Source organism: Cydia amplana, chromosome 1 (assembly GCF_948474715.1).
Source record: "Cydia amplana chromosome 1, ilCydAmpl1.1, whole genome shotgun sequence".
NCBI lineage: Eukaryota > Metazoa > Arthropoda > Insecta > Lepidoptera > Tortricidae > Cydia > Cydia amplana.
Window position 1 is genome coordinate 25,923,824 of NC_086069.1, and position 22,683 is coordinate 25,946,506.

Here is a 22,683-nt window from a genome sequence, read left to right on the forward strand (position 1 = left end):
GTGGCGGCGAAAAGATTAATATCTTGATAATAGAGCCTTTGCTCGAATATTTGTGAACACTTTGGCCACTCCAATATATTTGATGGCGAGTCGTCAGGAGGATATATCATAACGCAACTTGCTGCTTGAAATTACTGATGCAGTAATAAAAATGAGTGTAAACAACACAACACTAGTAAGTTATTTTATTCTGAAGACTGTAAATTTAGCAACTAGTGATCATTGCAAATACTTTTGTACCAACTATGTCGTGTACCTAATTTTCTTTAATATTTTGAGGTTTTGGTTAAATTTCTCACCAAAGTAATTTTAACAATGATGACTTTTCTTTGTGGTACAGTTAATTCTTTTCATGAAGATATTAATTCTGATTATTATGTAATTAATAATGTCGAATATTTCACTAATTACTTGAAATGAGTAACCCTACATCCACGCTAAAATTGTATTGAAAAAACATTGTAGTTCAGTGAAGTTATTCATATTTTCTGAAAGCACTAGAAATATTAATTAACATATTAGGCTATATTATAAAACAAAATGTATAGCATCTCTCAAAAAATGTAAATTTTGTTGTTTTATAAGATTTTAAAATAAGCCCACCGAAATTATTCACAAAATAAGGGTGTGGAAATGTTGATGTAAATCATATGCCACTGTAAGAGGAAGAAAAATCTGTTCTATTATTTATAAATTGCTATTGATCTCATCATTAGAAGTTAACTGCTTTGCATTGATTCATCAATATTATTAATTTCGAATGAAGGGCAAGCAATGTTGAAATGAGTGGGTAGTCAAACTATTCGTTTCTGTTTTATTGAATACGTACCTACTTGAGATACTTAGGGCTGGTTGCACCACGCACAGTCGATAAACTGTTAGAAATAGCGCCGGAAACTTTCATCCCATCCCATATAAGAACTAAAACATTTCATACAAATTATAACGAACTACGATTACAGACTGTTTAGTGCAACCAGCCCTAAGACAGTACATTTTTGAGAAACAAGGCTGATTTCTTCGTGGTATCTGTACACGATGGTAATTATTTATTATTTTAACTAAGTGCTGACCCAGTGCTCGCATCCTATGGTGGGGTAAACCTACCTATTGTCAGCACTCCAATTATTAGTCAATTCTGTTGACGGACCCGCTGCATAAGTTGGAAAGTACAGGGTCTATCAATGGGTGTCTTACCCTACTGTTAGGATGAAAAATGTATTAGGTATACAATAATTAGATACCTAATCTAAAGAAAGTATGTGTACTGGAATGGTATTAATGTCACGCATCACAAAAATAATAAATATTATGGCATAGTTTTTTAATTCAGAGCTCTTAGAATGTAGGAGTAATTTTAATGTTAACATTACGATTTAGAAAACTAAACGTAAGGCTATGACATAACATTGTATTTGTATATTCGCCTGCTTAGTTCAGTTAAGAGATAGCCAGTATTCTTTTCTATTTATTGTAAATGAATGCTCCATTTGCGTTCAAATATACCTAAGTCGCCTAAGTGTTATGTACCGAATTCAATTTTTCAAAATTTGACCTGAATATATTAAGTAAGTACGTATATTTTCATTGTAAAGTCTTTCATCGTGTCTATATTTGAATATTATATACATTATTTAAGGTTTAATATCTGGACTGGTGTCATGGGTTATTCGTCTATTTTACCCGTTTTCGCAACGTCAAAGTTATGTTTTGTATATTAGTGCTGGATACTTTGACATCCCCCTAGTTTCAATTTGTTAAGCTTAAGCCAAATTTGAAAACAGACTCATTTCTGTTAAATTTCTTTTGCCATTGTCCGAAAGAGTGTATGATTTTGTGTTTGATTGAAAAGAAATAGATAAACAATCTATTTCTGAATAATTGAAATTATTCCAGTTGTGTGATTTGTACTGTGATTGAAGAATTTTGTTTATTTTATGAATGAGACAGATAAAAGTTTATAGCCTCACGATAAGGCTAGTAAACTTTCATTAATAATTAAGTTTATTGAGTGAGTATTAGAAATAATAAATATATGTTAAAATGAGTAATTAAAATCTTATAAGTCTATATAGTTGGTTCATTTCCCCTTTGTATTGTTAGGTATCGGACCCACGGATGTAGGTACATAGAACTGGAAAGGAGTAACACTTTTTTCGTCAATGCTTTTATGAATTCAAAATTTAGCCGTGTCATCAAGCAAGACAGTCGTCGATCACAGCAAACTAGAGAAAACGGTTCGAAAGAGGGAATCGTAAGTAACAAACTGTCTCACTCGCACTAGTTACAGTACCTATTGTCATAAATTGACTAAAAATGTTAGCATTATTGTCTAATGAAGTCATTCCCCCTTATAACCTTTTCGCCGCCATTGACTTGATATAAAGTCAGTGCTTATCGTGCCCCACACGACACGCCACGACTTCATATCAAGTCGTGGTTGGTCACGTTTATTTACGTGAAATTTTTGACATGTGGCGGCGCAAAGGTTAATCATAACGAGATCCGATCCTCTAGTTTGACTTCTCTTCCAGTCACACTTTTTTGTCGAAGTAATCAGTCCGGAATATATGCAGGTCTGTAATCTGAACAAGATAACAAGACACAATGAAATCAAATTAAAACTCCTTTTCAATCTTCAGATGCTACACGGCGTTACCTATAAGAAGTACTTATAAGAATGAGCATCGGTAGCAGGCCCATAGTTTTATTCTTTGGCTAAGTAAGCATTTAGCATAAAATAAAATAAAAATAGTCTTGGTGCATTTAATTTAACAAAATTAAGTGATAATGATAATCTGTATATAAAAGAGAAACAATAAACAAACATTTGCAGAAATTATGAAAAAATTAAGAAATATTACAATGCTGTTCATACTAAGTTATTATAACGCCAATCTACATCATTGTGTAATCGATATTTGATCAATAATGAATTCTTTGCATTGCCCAAAGATAGAATACGTAGGGAACTAAGTAATTAATATTTTATGATTGAGGAAGATAATTAATAAAATTATACAATATAAAAATATGAATAAGGGAATAGCACCTTTTAAGTACTTATTTCACAAATATCACAACCGCTTAAGATAAATATAATACTGACAGTTAAGTCTAGAGTTATTCTGCATTACGAGTATTCAAGTTATGCAATCGTTAGAAAATATCAGATTTTTTATTGAAAAATTATTCAGTAAATAACTTATATAGTTTGGCTATTTTCCTGTGGTATAATAAGGCCCATGCATGCAGGCATTGCAGGTGTGCATTAAGGCCCATTTTCCTACAAAACGTGACATGTTTTAGTGCCAATGCCTCTAGTGCTTGTTTCTAAATAAAAGCTACCTAACCTAATGTGGAAGTACGTGGACGTATACAGTCTTTTTAGTATCCTTTGGCGGCCGGCTCACCATTAATACAAGAAAAATAGGCGTCAGATTTGATACAATGGTATTAGAAAGTAGAATTGAATTTTTGTTTTAAAATCGAACGACACAAAACAAAAGCGACTCTGTTCCATTTAAAAATGATTCAAATTTAATTAGAGATTATTTGTACTAGTATAAGGACCATGGGATGCTAGAGGATATAAGGCCTGACCAGGAACATATGATCACGCGCCATGTTTCGGAATTTCACTGGAACTATTTTTTCATACTATACTGAACTGTCAGTCTATACATAAGAATAACAGCGCCCTCTTTGACAATCATTATATATTACTGGTCAGGATTAACACATAAGAGTCTGTGCGGAAAGAGAAGACTTGTGGAAATTGTGGAATGTATTGGGCCCCATACATTCCACGACTCTTCTCTTTCCGCACAGACTCTACAACGTCTGGCGCTGTCTCACACGGATAGAGACCACTTAAGGCAGGGGTATTCAACCTTTTTGATCCCAGAGCCACTCTTCTTAGGTAAATTCGTTTGGTTCAAAAGCAGGTTTAATGGATGATGTATTTGAGGCCCCTCACATAACCCAAAAGTGTTAGTGTTAAGCCTTGGTCAACCAAATCTTGTCAGTAGAAGAAGGCGCGAAATTCAAATTTTCTATGGGACGATATCCCTTCGCGCCTACATTTTTCAAATTTGCCGCCTTTTTCTACTGACAAGATCTGCTTGACCAAGTATAGTTCACAGATCGACTCCACACTCGCGTTCGCGGGCCGGTCCACGAGTGTGTAGGGGGCTTTAGGGATATTTCTTCAACTCTGACACTTTATAATACAACTAATATTAATAAGTCGTAAAAACTTATTGTCTCGTTAATCTTATCAAGATAGTATTTGTGATAACAATTGCAATATATTTATAACTGACGTTTAGACGTTTTGTTAATACTTATAACTAGATATATAATACAAGTGTAAAACATCAATAGCAAAAGCTAACACGTATAAACATTAAAAAGCGGTTACAAAAACAGTCTATAGATATTTCAGTGCTTATAATATATAGACTAGTGTGCTATAGAAAATTGGTCTCTTCGTATAGTCATAGCTAATAACAATAATACAGTTCATGAGAATATCTTAAACTTCTAAAGCCCAGCCATACAAACGCAATATTTGCCACTGAAATTTGAACCTATAAAGTAGGAAATAAGAGTTCATATTATTTGAGTGAGATTATTATTACATTGTAAATAGTCTAGTATGGTTGAATTTCTTTTGTTTTGAAATCGAACGAAACAAAAGAAACGCAACTCTGTTCCATTTGAAAATGGTTTCATTTACATTGAAGCATAGACTAGGAATCCTCTAGACTGAGTTTAGAGCAATTATTTCATGAAACCGATGCTGCCAAAAATACGGGGGTGCGGGGGGACGAGGTGAGCGAATCCCGTGCCGTGATTGGTCCGTTCAAAGACACGGACCAATCACGGCACGGGATTGACTCGAAGATGGAGTAAAACTACCGTATAAGTGGCAGAGGGAGTAGCGTTACTATGCTCAGTCTAGAGGATGTCTTGTCTGTGCATTGAAGTAATAAGTAAAGTACAGTCACGCTCCGTGATTGTTGAGCCATTTAGGGTTCTAGCTACATCTATAGCGCAAGTATCGAAAAACCAATTTAGCTAGGACCCTAAAACATAATAATCGCGGGGCGTGATGGTACTATGAGCGTTGGCGATCATGGGCGTTAAAAGAATAGCCTAATATGTTTTAACTTACAAAATATGGAGGTTCATTTTTTGCTGCACTGCTCAACTATTTTTAACCATGACTCAACAAGTCACATGTCTTACAATACAATTAGTATTTAAATAAGTTACAAAAATGCAGTGTTCACAACTATTATTAAATTACTTGAAAATAAAATTATTATTCGAGTTAATAATTAAAACTACATACTTAATTACAGTTCACATATTGCGTCTTATCTTAATTATTCAAGTGTCAAAATCAATATAAACTTCATTATTATTAAAAATGCAGAGATGGAGTCATTAAATACGCTAAGCTGTGCAAAATTACCGATCTAACAATTAATTAATATCTATATATAGTACTGTGAGATTCATTATAGCAAATGCATAAAATAAATGAGTAGCAAAAACTCCGAGATAATTATAATCGACGGTAGGATTTTTATCGCCTGTCGCTATGCCTGTCACTTTCGCACTTACATACTTGTTAGAACGTGACAGGCATGGTGACAGGTGATAAAATTGCGACCATGCTAAAACCGCAAGAACAGGAATAACAAGTCCCGTCTTTTCTAAGGTTAGACCAAGATAAGTCTGCAACGATTTTGATAGCACACGCAGTGCAAGTGTTATTTATACGTCATAATTTCATAGAAGACTGATGTTTAAAATTACACTTTCACTGCGTCTGTTATCAAAATATTCAAAATCGTCGCAAACTTATCTTGGTCATAGAGAAAAAAATACATAGATTGCTCGCTCCATACATCAGTTTTAGTACCAAAGACTATTAGCATCTAGCATCGAGTAGCGGAACTATCAGTACTGCTACTTGACAATAGATGTAGCAGTACTGATAGTTCCGCTACTCGATGCTAGATGTAGACACTGAAATTAATAGTCTAACTGATGTATGGAGTGAGCACTCTTGTCTTATTATATTTCTCTATGTCTTGGTCTAACTTTAGTAACGTACCTACGATTATTGTCAATAAAAATATTAATATACAGGTACATAATTTTGCTCGTGCCTCTTTGAGAAACTTACTATTGGTAATAAATAGTCGCTTTTTCTCTATTCGAATAGAACAGGTCTAGGTGCCACATATACCTGAAGAAAATAATAAAAATATGTTATTAAAAAAACTGGTCAAGTGCGAGTCGGACTCGCGTTCCAAGGGTTCCGTAGATTAAGTCCGACTTACGCGTGATAGCACATTTCTAATAGGATTTCCTGTCATCTATAGAACTATTTTGTGTATCCTTGCCACTCTAGACGATAAAAGTTGCCTTTTATCCTCTAGAGTGGCAATGTAATTTTATGCACATTTTGAGGTAATATCCTGTATATCCTCCTTCGGCAGAAAGGATGGACTTTTGAGTAATAATTTTAATAGCATTCCTTTGGATTCGATTAGTATTGATTTACGGGAAATTGGATTTCTTTTGAGGGCTGAAGAGTTTTTGGGATGTAGGAACAGACCTTAAGGTCCTTAAGTAGTCGTGTTGACGGACTCGCGCATCTCTCGGCCCTTGGTCTCGATGGGTAGGAGCAGGCAGGCCGCGGCGGCCAGCACGGCCGCGGCCGCGTACACGCCCGTCGCTAACGCTATCGAGTTCTTTAGCAACACCTGGAAACATACGTTACAAAAACAGGTTACCTAAACAATTTTGTACTGTAATCGACTTTAGACATTAGACAATTCACGATACCAGCACAATTTCTGAATTAAACCGTAAAATAAGCGTGTAAAGTAGTGGTGTAAAGTAATTTTATGCAATTACTCCATATAGTTGTGGACCTTATTGATATGAGACAAGGGTTATACTAGTGGCTCTGTGAGCTGTAGACCTCGCGAGCATAGCTTATTGGAACCGTGCACGATGACAGCGCCACACAGCGGTTTCATCAATCAACAATACAAAGATTTTAATTTATAAAAAAAAAATACGAAGTTTAAGTGAAAAAAAAATACAAAAAGTTATGTCTTACTGGGGATCGAACCCAGACTTTCTGTGTGCAAACAAAAAAAAGCGGTTGTTTACAAAATGCGCCATGATAGTTCTTAGCTAAGCTGACGAAATTCGGCTACTCATTCTCGAGTACAAACTAAATATCTAAAATACCGCCTAAAGGCCAAGCCACACCGGATGCGTGTGCGTGACGTGCACGTACACGTACGCGTCCCGCTGCGTTGTAGAATACGAAAACACATAAGAGAGGACACACCGCTTGCGTGACGTGTGCGTGACGTGCGCGTACGCGTGACTTGCACGCAACGCAGCTCCGACGAGACAAACCGGCTGCGTACTGCGTGCACGCGTCCACGCAGCGGAGCGGCAACGTCGCTTCGTTGCGTGCAGTGATGACGTTGTGTTTAACTGCGATCCCTATGAGAGGGCGAACCGAGCAGGTTCGGACACGCACAGCTCGGTGCTGCATAGGTGCTGTGCGTGTACACGCGCAGCTCGCTTGTATTTATTTACAACTCGGTCGGTGCGCGTGCTGGTTTTTAATATGGATTCAGTGATAAAAGAAAAAGTAATTAAAATCTTTCGTCAATACGAATGTATATTTACAACATAGCACAAAGATTACAAAAAAATACGTCTTATATAAATAATTTGGCCTGTGGGAACAAATCGATGTTAGGTATTAACCAGGCATGTTATATGTGTAATAATTGCAATGGCGGCATTAGGTGAGCTGCTTCCATTTGCAACGTGAGTCACATGATGTAGGTACTGTCGCAGGAGTATTTTATTTTACTGCACACATGACTGAGCTGCAGCGTGCACCTGCGTGGCGTGTGCAGCACACTGCGTGGCGTGCGCTGCGTGACGTGCGCGTCACCCAGTGTGACAGGGGTGCTGCGCACGTCACGCAGCGCACGCCACGCAGTGTGCTGCACACGCAGCCGGTGTGGCTCGGCCTTTAACCAGCAATACAATTTTTCTGCATTTTTTGCCATTTACTATGTAAATATGTCTCAAAAAGAAAATACTCTTATGATATCGATACGACTATTTGTTTAAGCGCGAGGTATCACAACAAAATTTCCAAAAAACGGGATCGACAAAAAATTTTTATTTACTCATAGAATCTGGTCACAAAATTTCACAAGAATCGGTTGAGAATTGTGACCTGTAGAGGAGAACATCCGGACATACAAAAGCAAAATGCCCGAGTCAAAACGTAGACCTTCGCTTACGCTTCGGTCAATTAGCGTACCTGCGCGACGTACGGTGTGATCATAGCGCCGAGCCGCGCCACGCCGCTGCAGGCGCCCACGGCCGTCGATCTCAGCGCTGTGGGGTACACCTGCAAACGACCACTTACTGCAATCACTGCCCAATAGGCTACATGACTAATTTTTTTTTATGGTATCAATCGATCGGGTTTGTTCTTAGGATCAAATGTCTATATGGGACCCATTGCATTAAAGTAACACAAAAGTCAGAAATTGTAGTCAAAGTCCGACAGTCGCACTTCACTCGCGAAACGCCCTATACAAAACGGCCAGAGGCCGTGACGTCATCGCCCACGTTGTAGTATGGACAAAACAAGAAAATTGCGTTTTTGTCGGTGAAATATTGCGTTTATGTATATAGTTGCTATACAATATTTTTTTTGGTGAAATGTAAGGAATCGAATGGTACCCTTACTTTTATCGTTTTTGGAAGTTAAAAAAAACTTAAATTTTGAAACTTTCAGGTCCTGTATTTATGTAATTTTTCTATATTTTATTTTATTATCCACATTATTGTGATAAATTGCTCGTTTGTTATCTATTTTACTAGATTTTGTTATAAAATTCAACATGTGTCAACATCCCTATTAGGGTCGATTGCATGAATGAATGAATGAATGAATGAATGAATGAACGAATGAATGAACGTTTATTCACAAGAACATATGGTACAGTACAGTGGAGATGTTATAAATTTACAATGTTGGCCCTTAATATGTTCTGCCATAAGGCATGGGCATGATGCACCAAACAAACAGTTTGTCATCGTTAAAGAGTTCTTTAATTTTATTTATTGTATGGAAAGTTTCATAGTAAACCGCCGCAGCGTGCCCGGTGACGTTGATCAGTATGTCAAGTGCGGATTGTGCAACTGGCTTTTAGACTGCAGAATGCCGATAAAAGGTCGATCAAGTCAATCAAATTTGAAATTTAAATCGTTTCGTTAAATCATCCATCGTACAATATCATCATCATAAGATAGCCAGATGGTTATAATCATAACTATAGTATGTCAAAGGACTGTCTCATTTCAAACATAAACAGAAATAATCATACTATCTTTGTCTTACACTAGTACTAGCACCCAAAAGAAAAAGACGAGTAGGTATAGATTTCCTGGTTCTTACTGACTGACAAATTGGTTTGACCAACTATACTATGAATATTCAAAAGAGGTAAATTGCAGACCCTTTGAGCATGAAATAAACTTGCTACGATAATATGCCTGTTGACAGGGCAGTTCGTAAAAACGTGACTTGACCGTGAGTCTTTACATTTTGATAATATTTCTGGTTATTTGGTACATAATAGTAGAGGTGACTAATACCTCTATTAGACAAATAAAATCGTTAATATATCGAAATTGTTTTGTCCAAATAAACTAGGGAGCAAAAACGCTCTAATATTGACCCCTCTCGTTTCCACTGAGCTCGCGTGAAATAATTAAAGCCATAACACACAACCGCACCGCGTCAAGGTCGCGCTGCGGTGCGGTAGTGTGTCCGTGTCTTTAGACTGGAATCATTGCTTACCTCTGGTGTATAAACGTAAGCTGCCTGAAATAGTCCGGCGATGATGCCGCGCGCCAAGAACAGAATACATGTCAGAAATACGCGGCTGAAACATGAAATAACATTATTTTTTTCATTAAAAAAAAAAACACTAGAGTTTCCAAGATCAAAAAGCAAAGAAATGGGATCTTTAATTACTTCACTCAACAATTTTAAAGTTTCCTTGAAAGTAAGCATTACACTATAGGTAATCATTTAAATGTAATCAGTAGGCCCTACAACTTAAGTGGAAATGGGCTGGCCATTTGTCCCGATACTTGGACGGAAGGTGGACCTTAAAGTTGCCGTCATTAGAACTTGCGAACTATGTAAACAAACAATGTAACTTTGTTTTGTGACTGTTTCTCCTTGAATTTTCACACTACCCCATCAAACACAATTCAAACTATACACATATTACACTATTGAAACGGTCCGTTCCGTAAAATACATAAATATATAACTGTATCTTGGATATTTAATTAAAAGTTTAAAATGGTTTCATAAGTTAGGTTATTAGGACCTGATGGAATGACGTTTTTGTTTCTTTTAAATTCTACAATTGTCTATGATAGGTAGTGTTGTGACTAAAGTTTGTGATATAAACCCGTTACACACTACCCAACTCACGCTCTGTACCTACCGCCGCGGTTGTAAAATATATCAATACATCATTCTTAAGTACCAACTTGTCTTCTGATCGTGATTAAACAAATTAAAAATAAGTAACTTCTTGTTTTTTAATTTTGGTATTTTATTACTCGATATGGTTTGACATTAGTAAAGTAGTAAGTAAGAGTCTTGCCCATCACTAGTAAATTCATAATTTCAATATGGCGGTTTGTTTACATAGTTCGCAAGTTCTAATGACGGCGAGTTTAAGAGTAACAAAATGGCCAGGACCAAGGGGAAAAAGAGGCCGAGGAAAACCACAAAAACGATGGGCAGACGACATCATACAGATAGCTGGAAAGAACTGGATGGAAACAGCAAAAAATAGAGAGAAATGGAAGGGTACTGAGGAGGCTTTTACCCAGCAGGGATCAGTGCAATGAAAAGTGCAACCAATTTAATAAAAAACAAATGATATTAAAGCACTCAGCAAATAAAGCTATAATAATAAAAAAAAATACTAACATATTATTATCTAACGGAATAACGAAGACACACACACGCACGCACGCACGCACGCACGCGTGCTATAATAATAATAATATGTATGCTAGTTTTTAAAGGAATTTATCTATGGGCCAATAGTTCTGAAACTATTTTTTTTTTCATTTCACTTCAATATTATTCATATAAAAATCGTTTTAGACAACACCACAAGTACCACAACTTACTTCTCGTTGTAGATCAGCATACACACGCAGACGGAGAATATAATGAACTGTGAGGCCATGGTCTTCTTCCGGCCGAACTTCTCAATGATGAATATGGTTGCGAAGATGCCTGAAAACATTTAAAAGTAGAAATATTTCATACATATATGTTTCGCTGACAAGATACTTAGGTGCAACCATAGACTAGGAATCCTCTAGACGGAGTTTAGAGCAATTATTTCATGAAACCGATGCTGCCAAAAATACTCGGGTGCGGGGGACGAGGTGAGCGAGTCCCGTGCCGTGATTGGTCCGTTCAAAGACACGGACGTCACACAAAGACACTTTGACTCGAAGATGGAGTAAAACTACCGTATATTTGCGGCAGAGGGGGTAGCGTTACTATGCTCAGTCTAGAGGATGTCTTGTCTGTGGGTGCAACGGATTCAATCGATCGCTCAACTGCCGCAATGTATCCAAAATCGCATGCGATTTGTTGCAAGGTCTATGGAGATCTTTAGTCTAACTCCTCAGAGTGCGAAGGCAAGATGCCGTAGCGAACGATACGGTACTCTCTCTCTATTCCATATTAGTGCAACAGAGACAGCGTTGCATTCGTTAGCTACGGAACGTAAACATGGGCATCTTGGCTACGAACACAGAGCTCGCGTGTCACCTTATAGGCGCATTCGAGATCAACAATATTTAATGTAATGAGTTTAGTTATACCTGTTTATTCTCAAGTCACTAATGGACTGATGAAATACCTATTTCGGATGAATACACCATCTGTGAAAATTTCAATTGACTTGCTGTCACGGTTCATAAGTTAAAGTTTGGTGACAGACAGACGGATAGACGGTCGGTCCGACGGACAGCGGAATCTTAGTAGTAAATAGGGTCCCGTTTTTACCCTTTGAATAGTCCACAGCAGGTCCATGGTCTGCAGAGGTCGGCAGTCGGCGGCGCAGAGTTCTAAAGAGCCGCCGGGTTCAGTTTCGAAGAGTTCCGTCACAGAATAAGTAATAGTATTATCATACAGAACGGACACGCACCGGCCCGCCCCGATTCGGATTACCTCGCCCGCGACATGAATGTGTGCGTAAGTCGCTCTACTGAGAACATGTCAGGATGCCGTCAGAAACTCAATGACGCGTGTACAGACGTGCCGCGCACACATGTAACGAAAATCATTTTTGATATGTATGGCGTGTCCGCCCTGTGGTTCCGTGGTCATTAGTACGAACCCGTTTTGGCAGAAATACCTGGGAACTCAGCAAGCGTAGTCCACAGCAGGTACATGTAGTCTGTCGTCTGAAGAGGTCGGCAGTCGGCGGCGCAGGGCTCTAAAGAGACGCCGGGTTCAGTTTCGAAGAGTTCCGTAGTCCTTAGTACGAACCCGTATTAGCAGAAATACCTGGGAACTCAGCAAGCGTAGTCCACAATAGATCCATGTAGTCTGTGGTCTGTAGAGGTCGGCAGTCGGCTGCGCAGGGCTCTAAAGAGCCGCCGGGTTCAGTTTCGAAGAGTTCCGTGGTCATCAAGACCAGGCCGTAGTAACAAAAGGCGCAGGACATCCTGAGAAAGTAAACGGACTTCAATGAGGAGGCACCCTCGCAATGACCTCTTCCATAAGATAACAAAAAAACACGGATTTCTCCATTTTCAAGCACCGAGTGCTGATATCAGTTCGCACAAATACAAAAAATGTCGCGCGTGGTGACTCAAATTACGTGTTGTATACAGCTATTAGAGTAAAAGACCAGCGGTGATGATGACAAATCTAAAACATCACGAAATAAAAACCACAGCAACAGACTGGTAGTTCTCATATGAGCAGATATTTGAGCCGCTCCCGTTGTCAGATCTCTAGTCGTTCCAACATTGGTCGTCCGTTGTCCGCTGTCTGTCTGTCTGTCTGTATGCTTAGATCTTTAAAACTACGCAACGGATTTTGATGCGTTTTTTTTTAATAGATAGAGTGATTCAAGAGGAAGGTTTATGTATAATTTGTTAACCCGTGCGAAGCCGGGGCGGGTCGCTAGTATCAATTAATTTACAAGTATATACCATATAAACCACAGCAGTAAGCTAGTCGCTCTCAGATGCGGTATGAGTAGATGTTTTAGTCGTCCCTGTTGTCCTATACCCACTGAGTCGTTGCACACCAGTCGTCCTTACAACATCGGTCGTCCGTTGTCTGCCGCTAATATTAATTAACAAGTAATTACCATATAAACCACAGCAGTAAGCTAGTCGCTCTCAGATGCGGTATTAGCAGATGCTTTAGTCGTCCCCGTTGTCCTATACCCACTGAGTCGTCGCACACCAGTCGTCCTTATAACATCGGTCGTCCATTGTCTACCAATAATGTTAATTAACAAGTATTTACCATATAAACCACAGCAGTAAGCTAGTCGCTCTCAGATGCGGTATGAGCAGATGTTTTAGTCGTCCCCGTTGTCCTATACCCACTGAGTCGTCGCACACCAGTCGTCCTAACAACATCGGTCGGCCGTTGTCTGCAGCTATCTAGAAAAATAAAATATAAAATTATTGAATATGTGGTGAATAAGTTGTTACGACAAAATAGCCCGAATTAACTAGCTTCGGTTATATAGGTACATTTCCGTCAGTAGAAAAAAGCGGCAAATTTAAAAGATTTAGCGTACGAAGGCTTATCATCCCATAGAAAAATTGAATTTCGCGTCTTTTTCTACTGACAAAGTTGTTTTACAGACTATATATTGCTATGATTGTATTACCTGTTCCAGCGTGGATAGTGCTTTGTCCGGTTGCCCGCTAGCGACGTGGAACCTCGCCGATTCCGGAAGCCACTGAAACAAAAAGAAATAACTCGAAGACCACGAAAAACTCTCTAAACAAATTAAGTTCAAGCTGTATGTAACTCCATAGATTGAAATAATTGAAGGGATGTTTACAATAACTGATATGACTACACTGGTTGACACCTGAAACGATTAACAATGTTCTTAAAAAAGTGTCAACCGCTCTAAGCAGTTATGTTGTTTTTGTAAACATCCCTTCAATTAAATATATTAAAACGACATATTTTAAGTCGAAGATGGCTAAAATGTTTCGCTCCATAACGAGGAGCTTCTTCATCGGGAGCACGCGTTGGTGGACCGGCCCGTTTAAATATATTTAATATGACTGTGTCTCACGACTCTCACACAAGTTTTGTTATAAATAACGCAGCTGAGACGTCGGAATTTAAGGTAAAAGCAATGAAACTATATCGCGGTTGGTGTAATTAAATATGTAGTGATTACGACATTAAGTCCACCTTCTCAAAACTTGGTGTACGAGTATTTAAAGACTTACCGGGCATATGATAGCGAATATCAGCAGTGGTATAGTGGAGAGAGCCAGTAACCAGTGGAAGCCGAGCGTCGGCATCACCACCAGCGCAAGGGCCACCTCCAGACAAGCTCCCAACGCCCAGAAACACTACATAAACAAGTTTGGGTCAATCTTATTTTTATAATGATTAGATTTTCTATTAAACCCAAAAAAAGATTAGAAGAGAAATAATAAAGTTAGAAGCAGCTTACATCAAGTAGAACGACGCATTTAGCTCTCTGCTTCGTAGGCAGAAACTCGGCGTACAAAGTAACACTGAAAAAAAAAAACTTAATGTAAACAACAATAAAAAAAATTAGCAGGCTAGTCAATTTTCAAAGGTTTAATACCTAATTGCATTAGATTAAAGACCAAACCATTTGGCTCACTTCGCAGATACAAACTTGTAGGGGAAATAAAGGAGGCAGTTTTTGAAACGGAGCGAATTTCAAAGCGAATATTGTATGAGCAAATAAATGATTGAGTATTGATTGAGTATTCAGTATTGAGTTACATTTTTGTAAGTGATGGGAAATTAGTGTTTCCCATAACTTTTCCCCCACCGTTTCCCCCTACGCCAAATGTTATACATATTTGGAATTATAGCTATACTCACGACTGCGGCACACAGCCAATGGCGAAGCCCACAAGACCTCTAAGAAAGAGTAACCAGAGGAAGTTCGGGGCTATGGCGCTTAGGAGCCCGTAGTAGAACAGCAGGACTCCGCACATGCTTAGAGCCTGTCGATAAAAAAATATGGGGCATTATCTATGAAAAGGGACTTACGCCGCACAGCGTCGCGCGGCATTGTATTTATATCGGAGCATCGTTAATAATGGCGTAAGCGCCATCGATAATAAGGTCCCTTTTCATGGATAACGTCACATATATGTAGAGGTTATTAAATTGTACAACGGGACTTATTCGCGTATCTAAGTTTCAAGATTTACCTCCGACGTTTCGAGGACGGTGTTGTACCACTTTAGCCAGTCTTCTCCGAGGCCACGGGGACAACGCCGTCTTCGAAACGTCGGAGGTAAATCTTAAAACTTAGATACGCGATTAAGTCCCGTAGTACAATTTAATAATGTGTAAAATCGTGAATGCTTAAATCAGTGTTATATGTAAAGGTATTTAACTGAAAATGATTTAACAAAAACTTGTTTTACAAATAGCATGCAAAGTGTCGACGAAAAATTGTACAAACTACTGTGTTGTGAAGCTGTTAAAAAGATCTATCGTCAATCTTACACGATACATGACTCATAAGTGATTTGATAAAGCGATTGAAGTCTTAACTTTTTGAACGTAAAAGACGCGCTACTCACGGTTACTGTTTAACATTAACCTTCTTGCATTGCAATAAGGTTTGCAATTGCAATGTCGCTTTATATATAACACGCGTGGCGTTCAAAGTGGTCCAAATCAATGTTTTTCAATAATTTGACAACAAACTTTATATACAAACACTACGTAACTGCGATGTATTCTTATCTTCAGCGACATAGACGACAGCGTTTAACCCTTTGAATGCCACGCCTATCGTTAGCGGCACGTCGTCGTAAACCTTGTCGGAATGCACGAAAGTTGATATTGGGCTGTAGCCGTGCGCGTCATATAACGTATTTGGCAGTTAAAGGGTTCAGCAAACATGCTTACAGTTTTTCGTCCATAGCGATCGCTGATGTTGCCCCAGAATGTAGAGCTGAGCATCATACCCAGGAACACCACTGTGGTTGTTAAGGCTTGTTGGTATCTGGTGAAACAAACAGATCATGATGATGATCGTGATTGTCAGTAGAAAAAGGCGCGAAATTCAACTTTTTATGGGACGATAACCCTCCGCGCCTTCATTTTTAGGGTTCCGTAGCCAAATGGCAAAAAACGGAACCCTTATAGATTCGTCATGTCTGTCTGTCTGTCCGTCTGGTAAGTAGATGTATTCTGTGAACCGCATTAAGATTTTCACACAAAAATAGAAAAAAAAACAATAAATTTTTGGGGTTCCCTATACTTAGAACTGAAACTCCAAATTTTTTTTTTCATCAAACCTATACGTGTGGGGTATCTATGGATAGGTCTTCAAAAATGATATTGAGGTTTCTAATATCATTTTTTTCTAAACTGAATAGTTTGCGCGAGAGACACTTCCAAAGTGGTAAAATGTGTGTCCCCCCCCCTGTAACTTCTAAAATAACAGAATGATAAAACTAAAAAAAATATATGATGTACATTACCGTGTAAACTTCCACCGAAAATTGGTTTGAACGAGATCTAGTAAGTAGTTTTTTTTTAATACGTCATAAATCGCCTAAATACGGAACCCTTCATGGGCGAGTCCGACTCGCACTTGGCCGCTTTTTAAATTTGCCGCTTTTTTTCTACTGACGTAAATGGCTTGACAGACTATGATGGTTCATAATGATTAACTATCATAAGATAATACTATTTGTAAATAAACTTGTCACAATTTTTAAGTGAATTGCTTTCAAAACAATAAAATAATCATCTAATTCGGATTTAAGTTTTCATAGAGAGCCAGTGGGACAATATTTAACATTTATTTAATAAAAGAGTAAATACACCCAGTTATAATCTAGTACTACTATGTCTAGTAGTGGTTGACAAGTTCAACACATAATAATCAGTACTAATCCGTTTGGTTTTGTACGACTTTTTCTTCCTTTTATGAATATTTTTTCCTTAGAACTACAACATTCAAATATGCCTGAATAAACATTATTCAAGTTACTTTTTATAATGAAACCACGATATATTGTGTACAAGGCTGGACTTGGGCTATTAAGATATTAAGACACATACTTGCTTATATTCCATTCGCAATGCAGGGCAGGCGAGAGTATGCTCAGGATGGTCATCTCCATGGAGTCCGCCATCCAGCATAGACCGGTGCAGAGTGACAGCTTCACTTGGAACCAGCCGAAGCCCAGGGCGTTCACAGCCTGCGTTACAGTGAATGTATCTGGAATAACAAGGTTTTATTTACTATGGTGCTGGATGCCTAGCCATAAGGGCTCTTACAGACGAGCGACAGCACGCCAGCGATCGTCGCGACAGCAATCGGCGACCGTCGGCGAGCTGCGGCTGGCGAACGCACGCGACGGTCGTTGACGGTCGCCGATGATCGCCGATTAAAAATAGAGCATGGATACGCCGCAGCATATCGGCGACAGTCGGCGACCGTCGACGACCGTTGCGGGCGGTCGCTGGGGTGCTGTCGCTCGTCAGTAAGAGCCCAGAGCTATGAGTTGTACCAGTGAGTTTTGCCAAACTTCTGTAAAATACAAAAAAAAATATTTGATATTTTACCAGTCGCTTTTCGGTGAATAAGGCCTCATTTCCCCTCTGGTTTTTTCAGTCGCTTTCGTAAAAACTAGTGTGTAGGTATTGCAATTCATGGGATTAGTAGACAAGCAGACCTCAGGCTCCCAAGCGCCATGGCAAAAAGTCAGGACAATGAAAGGTGAGTGATGATGCTACTTTTATTTACTTAAATTAGTTTATAAATTATTATTTTTTTCTGAATGAATTGTCATTTTTAGCATAAGGAATGCCTACAGTGGTGAATGGAATGAAAGATAGCATAAAGCCATAAAGTTTGTAATAACGAGTTTCTTTGTTATAGATGGTATCAACTTAGCGCCACTTGCACCATTCTACAAACCCTGGGTTAACTTGTTAAACCGTTAACCCTGTGTCAAATTGAAGTGGTCACTATTGTAATGCCAGGTTTGACAACCTGTTAACCCAGGGTTAGTGGGATGGTGCAAGTTTTTGGGGACTTTACATCTTTTGCAGGTATATTGCAGGTTTCCTCACAATAACAAATTGTAATCAAGCATTTTTATGGCTTTATTAACAATTCAAACAACACATTTCTTTTAAGATTGTCATTTTCATGTTCAGCGACATTAACAATCCTTACACGCATTCCAGGCAGCGTCTGACGTAGTAAAACAATAAATAATAACAGAATTCCACACACCATCGGGGACAACCGTTACCGAAGCCATTTCGATTTCCTGAGGCGCAGGCATCGGCGGCGGACCAGGCCGCGGCCCCACCGCATTGTCATCCAAATCTTGATACCCTTTAGCACGACGCATCTTTCACATTCAACAAACACAAACAGTTAAAATCTACGTGGACACTTTGGAATAACGGGAGAAAGAGCGGTTGTTTTATTCTACAGCTACTACAAATATTACAGCATTCGTAATGTTATTACGCAAAATGTATCATTGCCGGAATGAACTTTCTTAATTTATTACATATTTATCAATTTGCTTTGCTGTTATTTATTAGTAATAGAAACAAACTTTCGAGTTTCTTCACCAACTCCGATGGATGCGAAAGTTTTTGTGGCGATGACAGTTTGACGTCAACGTCAATATGACAGTAGGTAGCTGCCAAGTGAGTTCCGGGAGTTCCGAATTGGATGTTAAAGCCGTAACAGACGGACAGACTTTTTATATACGGGTTTTTAAAAAGCAATGTAATTTAATTAGCTTGATAAAATATAATCATTTTCATTTACAGCGATAGCGCTAGATTATATAAATATACTTACTGAAATCCGCGCAATGATAATGACAGATTTTGTCTCTAACACTTACCAAATCAAGAGATGCTGGCCATTACACATCAAAAACTTTAAAAATGCCATGTAAAAAATGTTTTTTTTATTTACTGGCCAGTCATATATTGATAATATTGATGACATCAAAAAGACGATATTTGGACATGTTTAAAATGTCTACCTGATGTCTACTCAAAATTACGAGCTCTTTCGATCTTTATGGGAAAGATAAAGTGTCCCAAGATTTCTAAATTCCAGTCGGTTGAAATATTTTGATAGACTATGTACTTATGACTGTAACGGAATGGAAATAACGAAAAAAATTGTCCAAAATTTTAAAATGAATTAGATACCTATAGATCAGTGGTTCCTAACCTGGGGGTAATTACCCCCGTGGGGGTAAAACTGGTATTTTACGGGGGTAATAAGCTAACCTAATATAACAACACAACAAACGTACACGTTTTATTTTTTATTACCATTGGGGGCATTGGGAGGAGGGGTAAAATCAGGTTCCCTAGTTTGTCGTAGGGGTAACCGGACTGGAAAGGTTAGGAACCACTGCTATAGATTATCCTTACCTCCTTTTACTTTAGGTATTAGCTCATATATATAGTATACTACTCTTTGTATTAGCTTTAGGTTTTGGAGGATATATATACCTATCTAAAGTGTATCCTTACGTGTCTTTTTACGCTATGCTATTTATACTTTTACCTTTCAAGGCAATGTCAGTGTCATTAGTAAATATTTATATACATTATACATTCTAGGCCAGTGGGTGTAAGTATTTAACATAAATTTTGTTTAACATAAGATGGAGGAGCGAAGCCGACTGACAATCTTCACTAATTAGTTGAAGAGGCGGTAGAAGAACATTTACAAGGGTTGCAAGGTAAGTGTGATTACAAATACCTATTACAATTCATAACTATTTTCGGGCTGTTTAAATGCCTTTGCGGTGCGCAACGGGTGCGGGTACCGGGTGCGTAGACGTGCACGTGCGCGTTGTAATACCTGATACAGATCCTTATGAGCGACGGCAGGCACACCGATTGCCTGACGTTTGATACACGGTTCAGACATTTGGCGCATTTTTTTCCTTTCGAAGCGATTAATTCCGAAAATGCTCACTTATCAAAAAATATTCTTTGAAGACCTCCAACGGCATCGGCATCCCTCAACATAATATAGAAGATAAAGAAAATTGTTACAGCTTTTTAGTTTTTAGCTGACCTACGCTTTCTCGCCAAATTGCAGCACTAAAACTTCAATTTCTAGCACTAACGATCACGGAGGATAGCTTCGGACGGACAGACAGACAGACGGACATGGCAAAACCACAGACTTGTCATTCTCGCGCTCGCGCTTGACAGACAGCTGAAGTGTGCGAAAGGGAAGCCATCACGTATATGAACATCGCATTAGTGCGAAAGAGTCAGACTACAAATGAGAAAACGTGACCATTTTTGAGTTTGACGACGGCCGCGGACGGCCAAGACCGTATCACCGTAATTTTCAATTTGAAAAATATACACAAATTCGAAAGAAAACTATTTGATAAAGTCATACAATGAAGATAGTGTCTTGTAGTGTACCAGATTTCAGTGTCACGGGGCCAAATAAACCTAGCAAATACTCATTTCAGAGGAATAATGATATTCCGAGCGAAATTTTCTTAACGATATTTTGTCAAATTAACAGCATAAAAAGTGTAAGAAGCCGGTTTATACAGTTGATTATAAGTTTTTCTTCCTTTGTGTGCTAATATTTTATCATATTACTCAATAATTTAAAATATTTTGTGTAAAAACATAAACTGTTACTTTACGCTAGGGCTTGACAAAATGTTCAGATGACAGTATCGATAACTTGTCGGTATATGAATAGCTATGTAATCATTTCTTCACAAGACATAATTAAGATATTAACCTTTATAACCAACTTCAAATAATAACGATTGTGATACCCTTTTTGAAGGTGCAGATGTTTAGCAGTAAATTTAAACTTCATTTTCCAACACAGTAAGAGTTAGACTAAGATAAGGCTGTAACGATTTTGATAGCACACGCAGTGCAGGTGTTATTTTATACATCATAATGTCGTAGAATATTAACGTTTAAAATAACACATTTGAAAAAGTAGTCGATAAAGCAATCAAACACCGACGGATTATTAATATGTTGTAACATGACATCACTATTTTTGATCTCACATAGACAATTTACGCACACACTTGCATTTCATTTTTGGTCGCACTTTTGAAGATTGACAGTTGTTCTTGTCTATTCTAATTCTATGGGCAAAACTATACGAGTTCCTTAGTTGACTACGGAACCCTAATACAGTAGGATTATATTTATATTATTTAGGGTTCTTCGTTACCGGAAAAATCACGACCTCCAGTTTGGAAGCCCTACTTCCTCAGTTAATTACCAGCACTTTCATTTATCGGCTCTCTTACGAAAAAAATACAAATAATGAATAAACAAATAATGATGAAACGCGGATACATAAGTCAGTACTTGCTTTTAGGTTGTACTGTCACCATCAGATATATCGGAGCGGCCGAGGTGCTCAAAAATATCTGAGCACGCACCTAGCGCCATGACAATGCTCTCATTGTTCAGATATTTGTGAGCACCTTGGCCGCTCGGATATATCTGATGGCGACAGTACAACCTAAAAGCAAGTACTGACTTAGGTATCCGCGTTTCATCCCCAGTGCGGCAGTACTAAAGATCAAAGGTTACACGGGCATGCAAGCGTGGGCAACGTAGCCGTTTGCGGCGTATTTACATCCGTACATTATTTGCCTCGTTTCTGAAAACAACGTGTTTTCAACTTGTTTATGGAAACAGGTTGAAAATACACTTGTCTTCACGCGAGCAAATGTACCTTTCAATTCGTATATTGTTCATATCATGTTCATATAGATATCTCATATAGGGTAATTACAGCCGAAGGCGTTGAGTTAAAGCTGGTAAGAACTGTAATCGAATGGGCGTCTATCTACATTATACAGGGGGATTTTCTTTTTGGGTCAGTGAGGGCAGCTAGATACCAGATCCCGTGCTGCTACGCAACAACGGTCTTAGAAGACCTTCCCTCGATTTGAAATTAACGAAGATAAACAGATTTTGGAATAAAACATATACTAGCTGCGAGAAAAAGGTCATTTTTAACAAAAAAATTTTTGATGTCAATCGATCCCATTCCTGTCGAGGATCAAAAGCTTGTGTGTGACCAAAAAAAAAAATTCCGTCTGGAAAAGCCACCAAATCGAGGAAAACTTTTCTCATACAATTTGTATGAAAATGAAAACTTTTATTATTCACATGCTATTTTTTTATGCCAATCGATTCCATTCCTATCTAGTAATAATAGTTCCCTAGGGGTCAACTTAAGGCAATTGTACCCTAAAAAGCCACAATAAAGGAAA

General features: G+C 38.3%; 1 protein-coding gene and 1 long non-coding RNA gene across 2 annotated transcripts; one reads left to right on the plus strand and one right to left on the minus strand.

Moving 5' to 3' along the window:
* Positions 1-6,647: 6,647 nt before the first annotated feature.
* Positions 6,648-18,910, minus strand: LOC134654188 (synaptic vesicle 2-related protein). The gene is made up of 13 exons (XM_063509645.1): positions 18,648-18,910; positions 17,465-17,624; positions 16,301-16,397; positions 15,257-15,381; positions 14,853-14,916; positions 14,623-14,748; positions 14,043-14,114; positions 13,670-13,809; positions 12,695-12,855; positions 11,299-11,407; positions 9,938-10,022; positions 8,387-8,476; positions 6,648-6,785 (listed from the first exon to the last, which is right to left on the minus strand). The coding sequence occupies exons 1-13, from the start codon at positions 18,766-18,768 to the stop codon at positions 6,648-6,650; spliced, it is 1,488 nt and encodes a 495-aa protein (XP_063365715.1). The 5' UTR covers positions 18,769-18,910.
* On the plus strand, positions 10,189-11,019 carry LOC134654196 (uncharacterized). Its single transcript, XR_010097315.1, has 2 exons — positions 10,189-10,244; positions 10,839-11,019. It is a non-coding gene; the product is annotated as an uncharacterized LOC134654196 (long non-coding RNA).
* Positions 18,911-22,683: the final 3,773 nt, after the last annotated feature.

Bases quoted from the DNA above. Each gene is read 5' to 3' on its own strand.
- LOC134654188 (XM_063509645.1), bottom strand. From the start codon at position 18,768: ATGCGTCGTGCTAAAGGGTATCAAGATTTGGATGACAATGCGGTGGGG. The intron at 15,382-16,300 runs GTAAGCATGTTT...TTTTATCGACAG, and splicing joins ATCGCTATGGACGAAAAACT to GCTCTAAGCATGTGCGGAGT. The intron at 14,749-14,852 runs GTAAGCTGCTTC...TTGTTTATGTAG, and splicing joins AATGCGTCGTTCTACTTGAT to TGTTTCTGGGCGTTGGGAGC.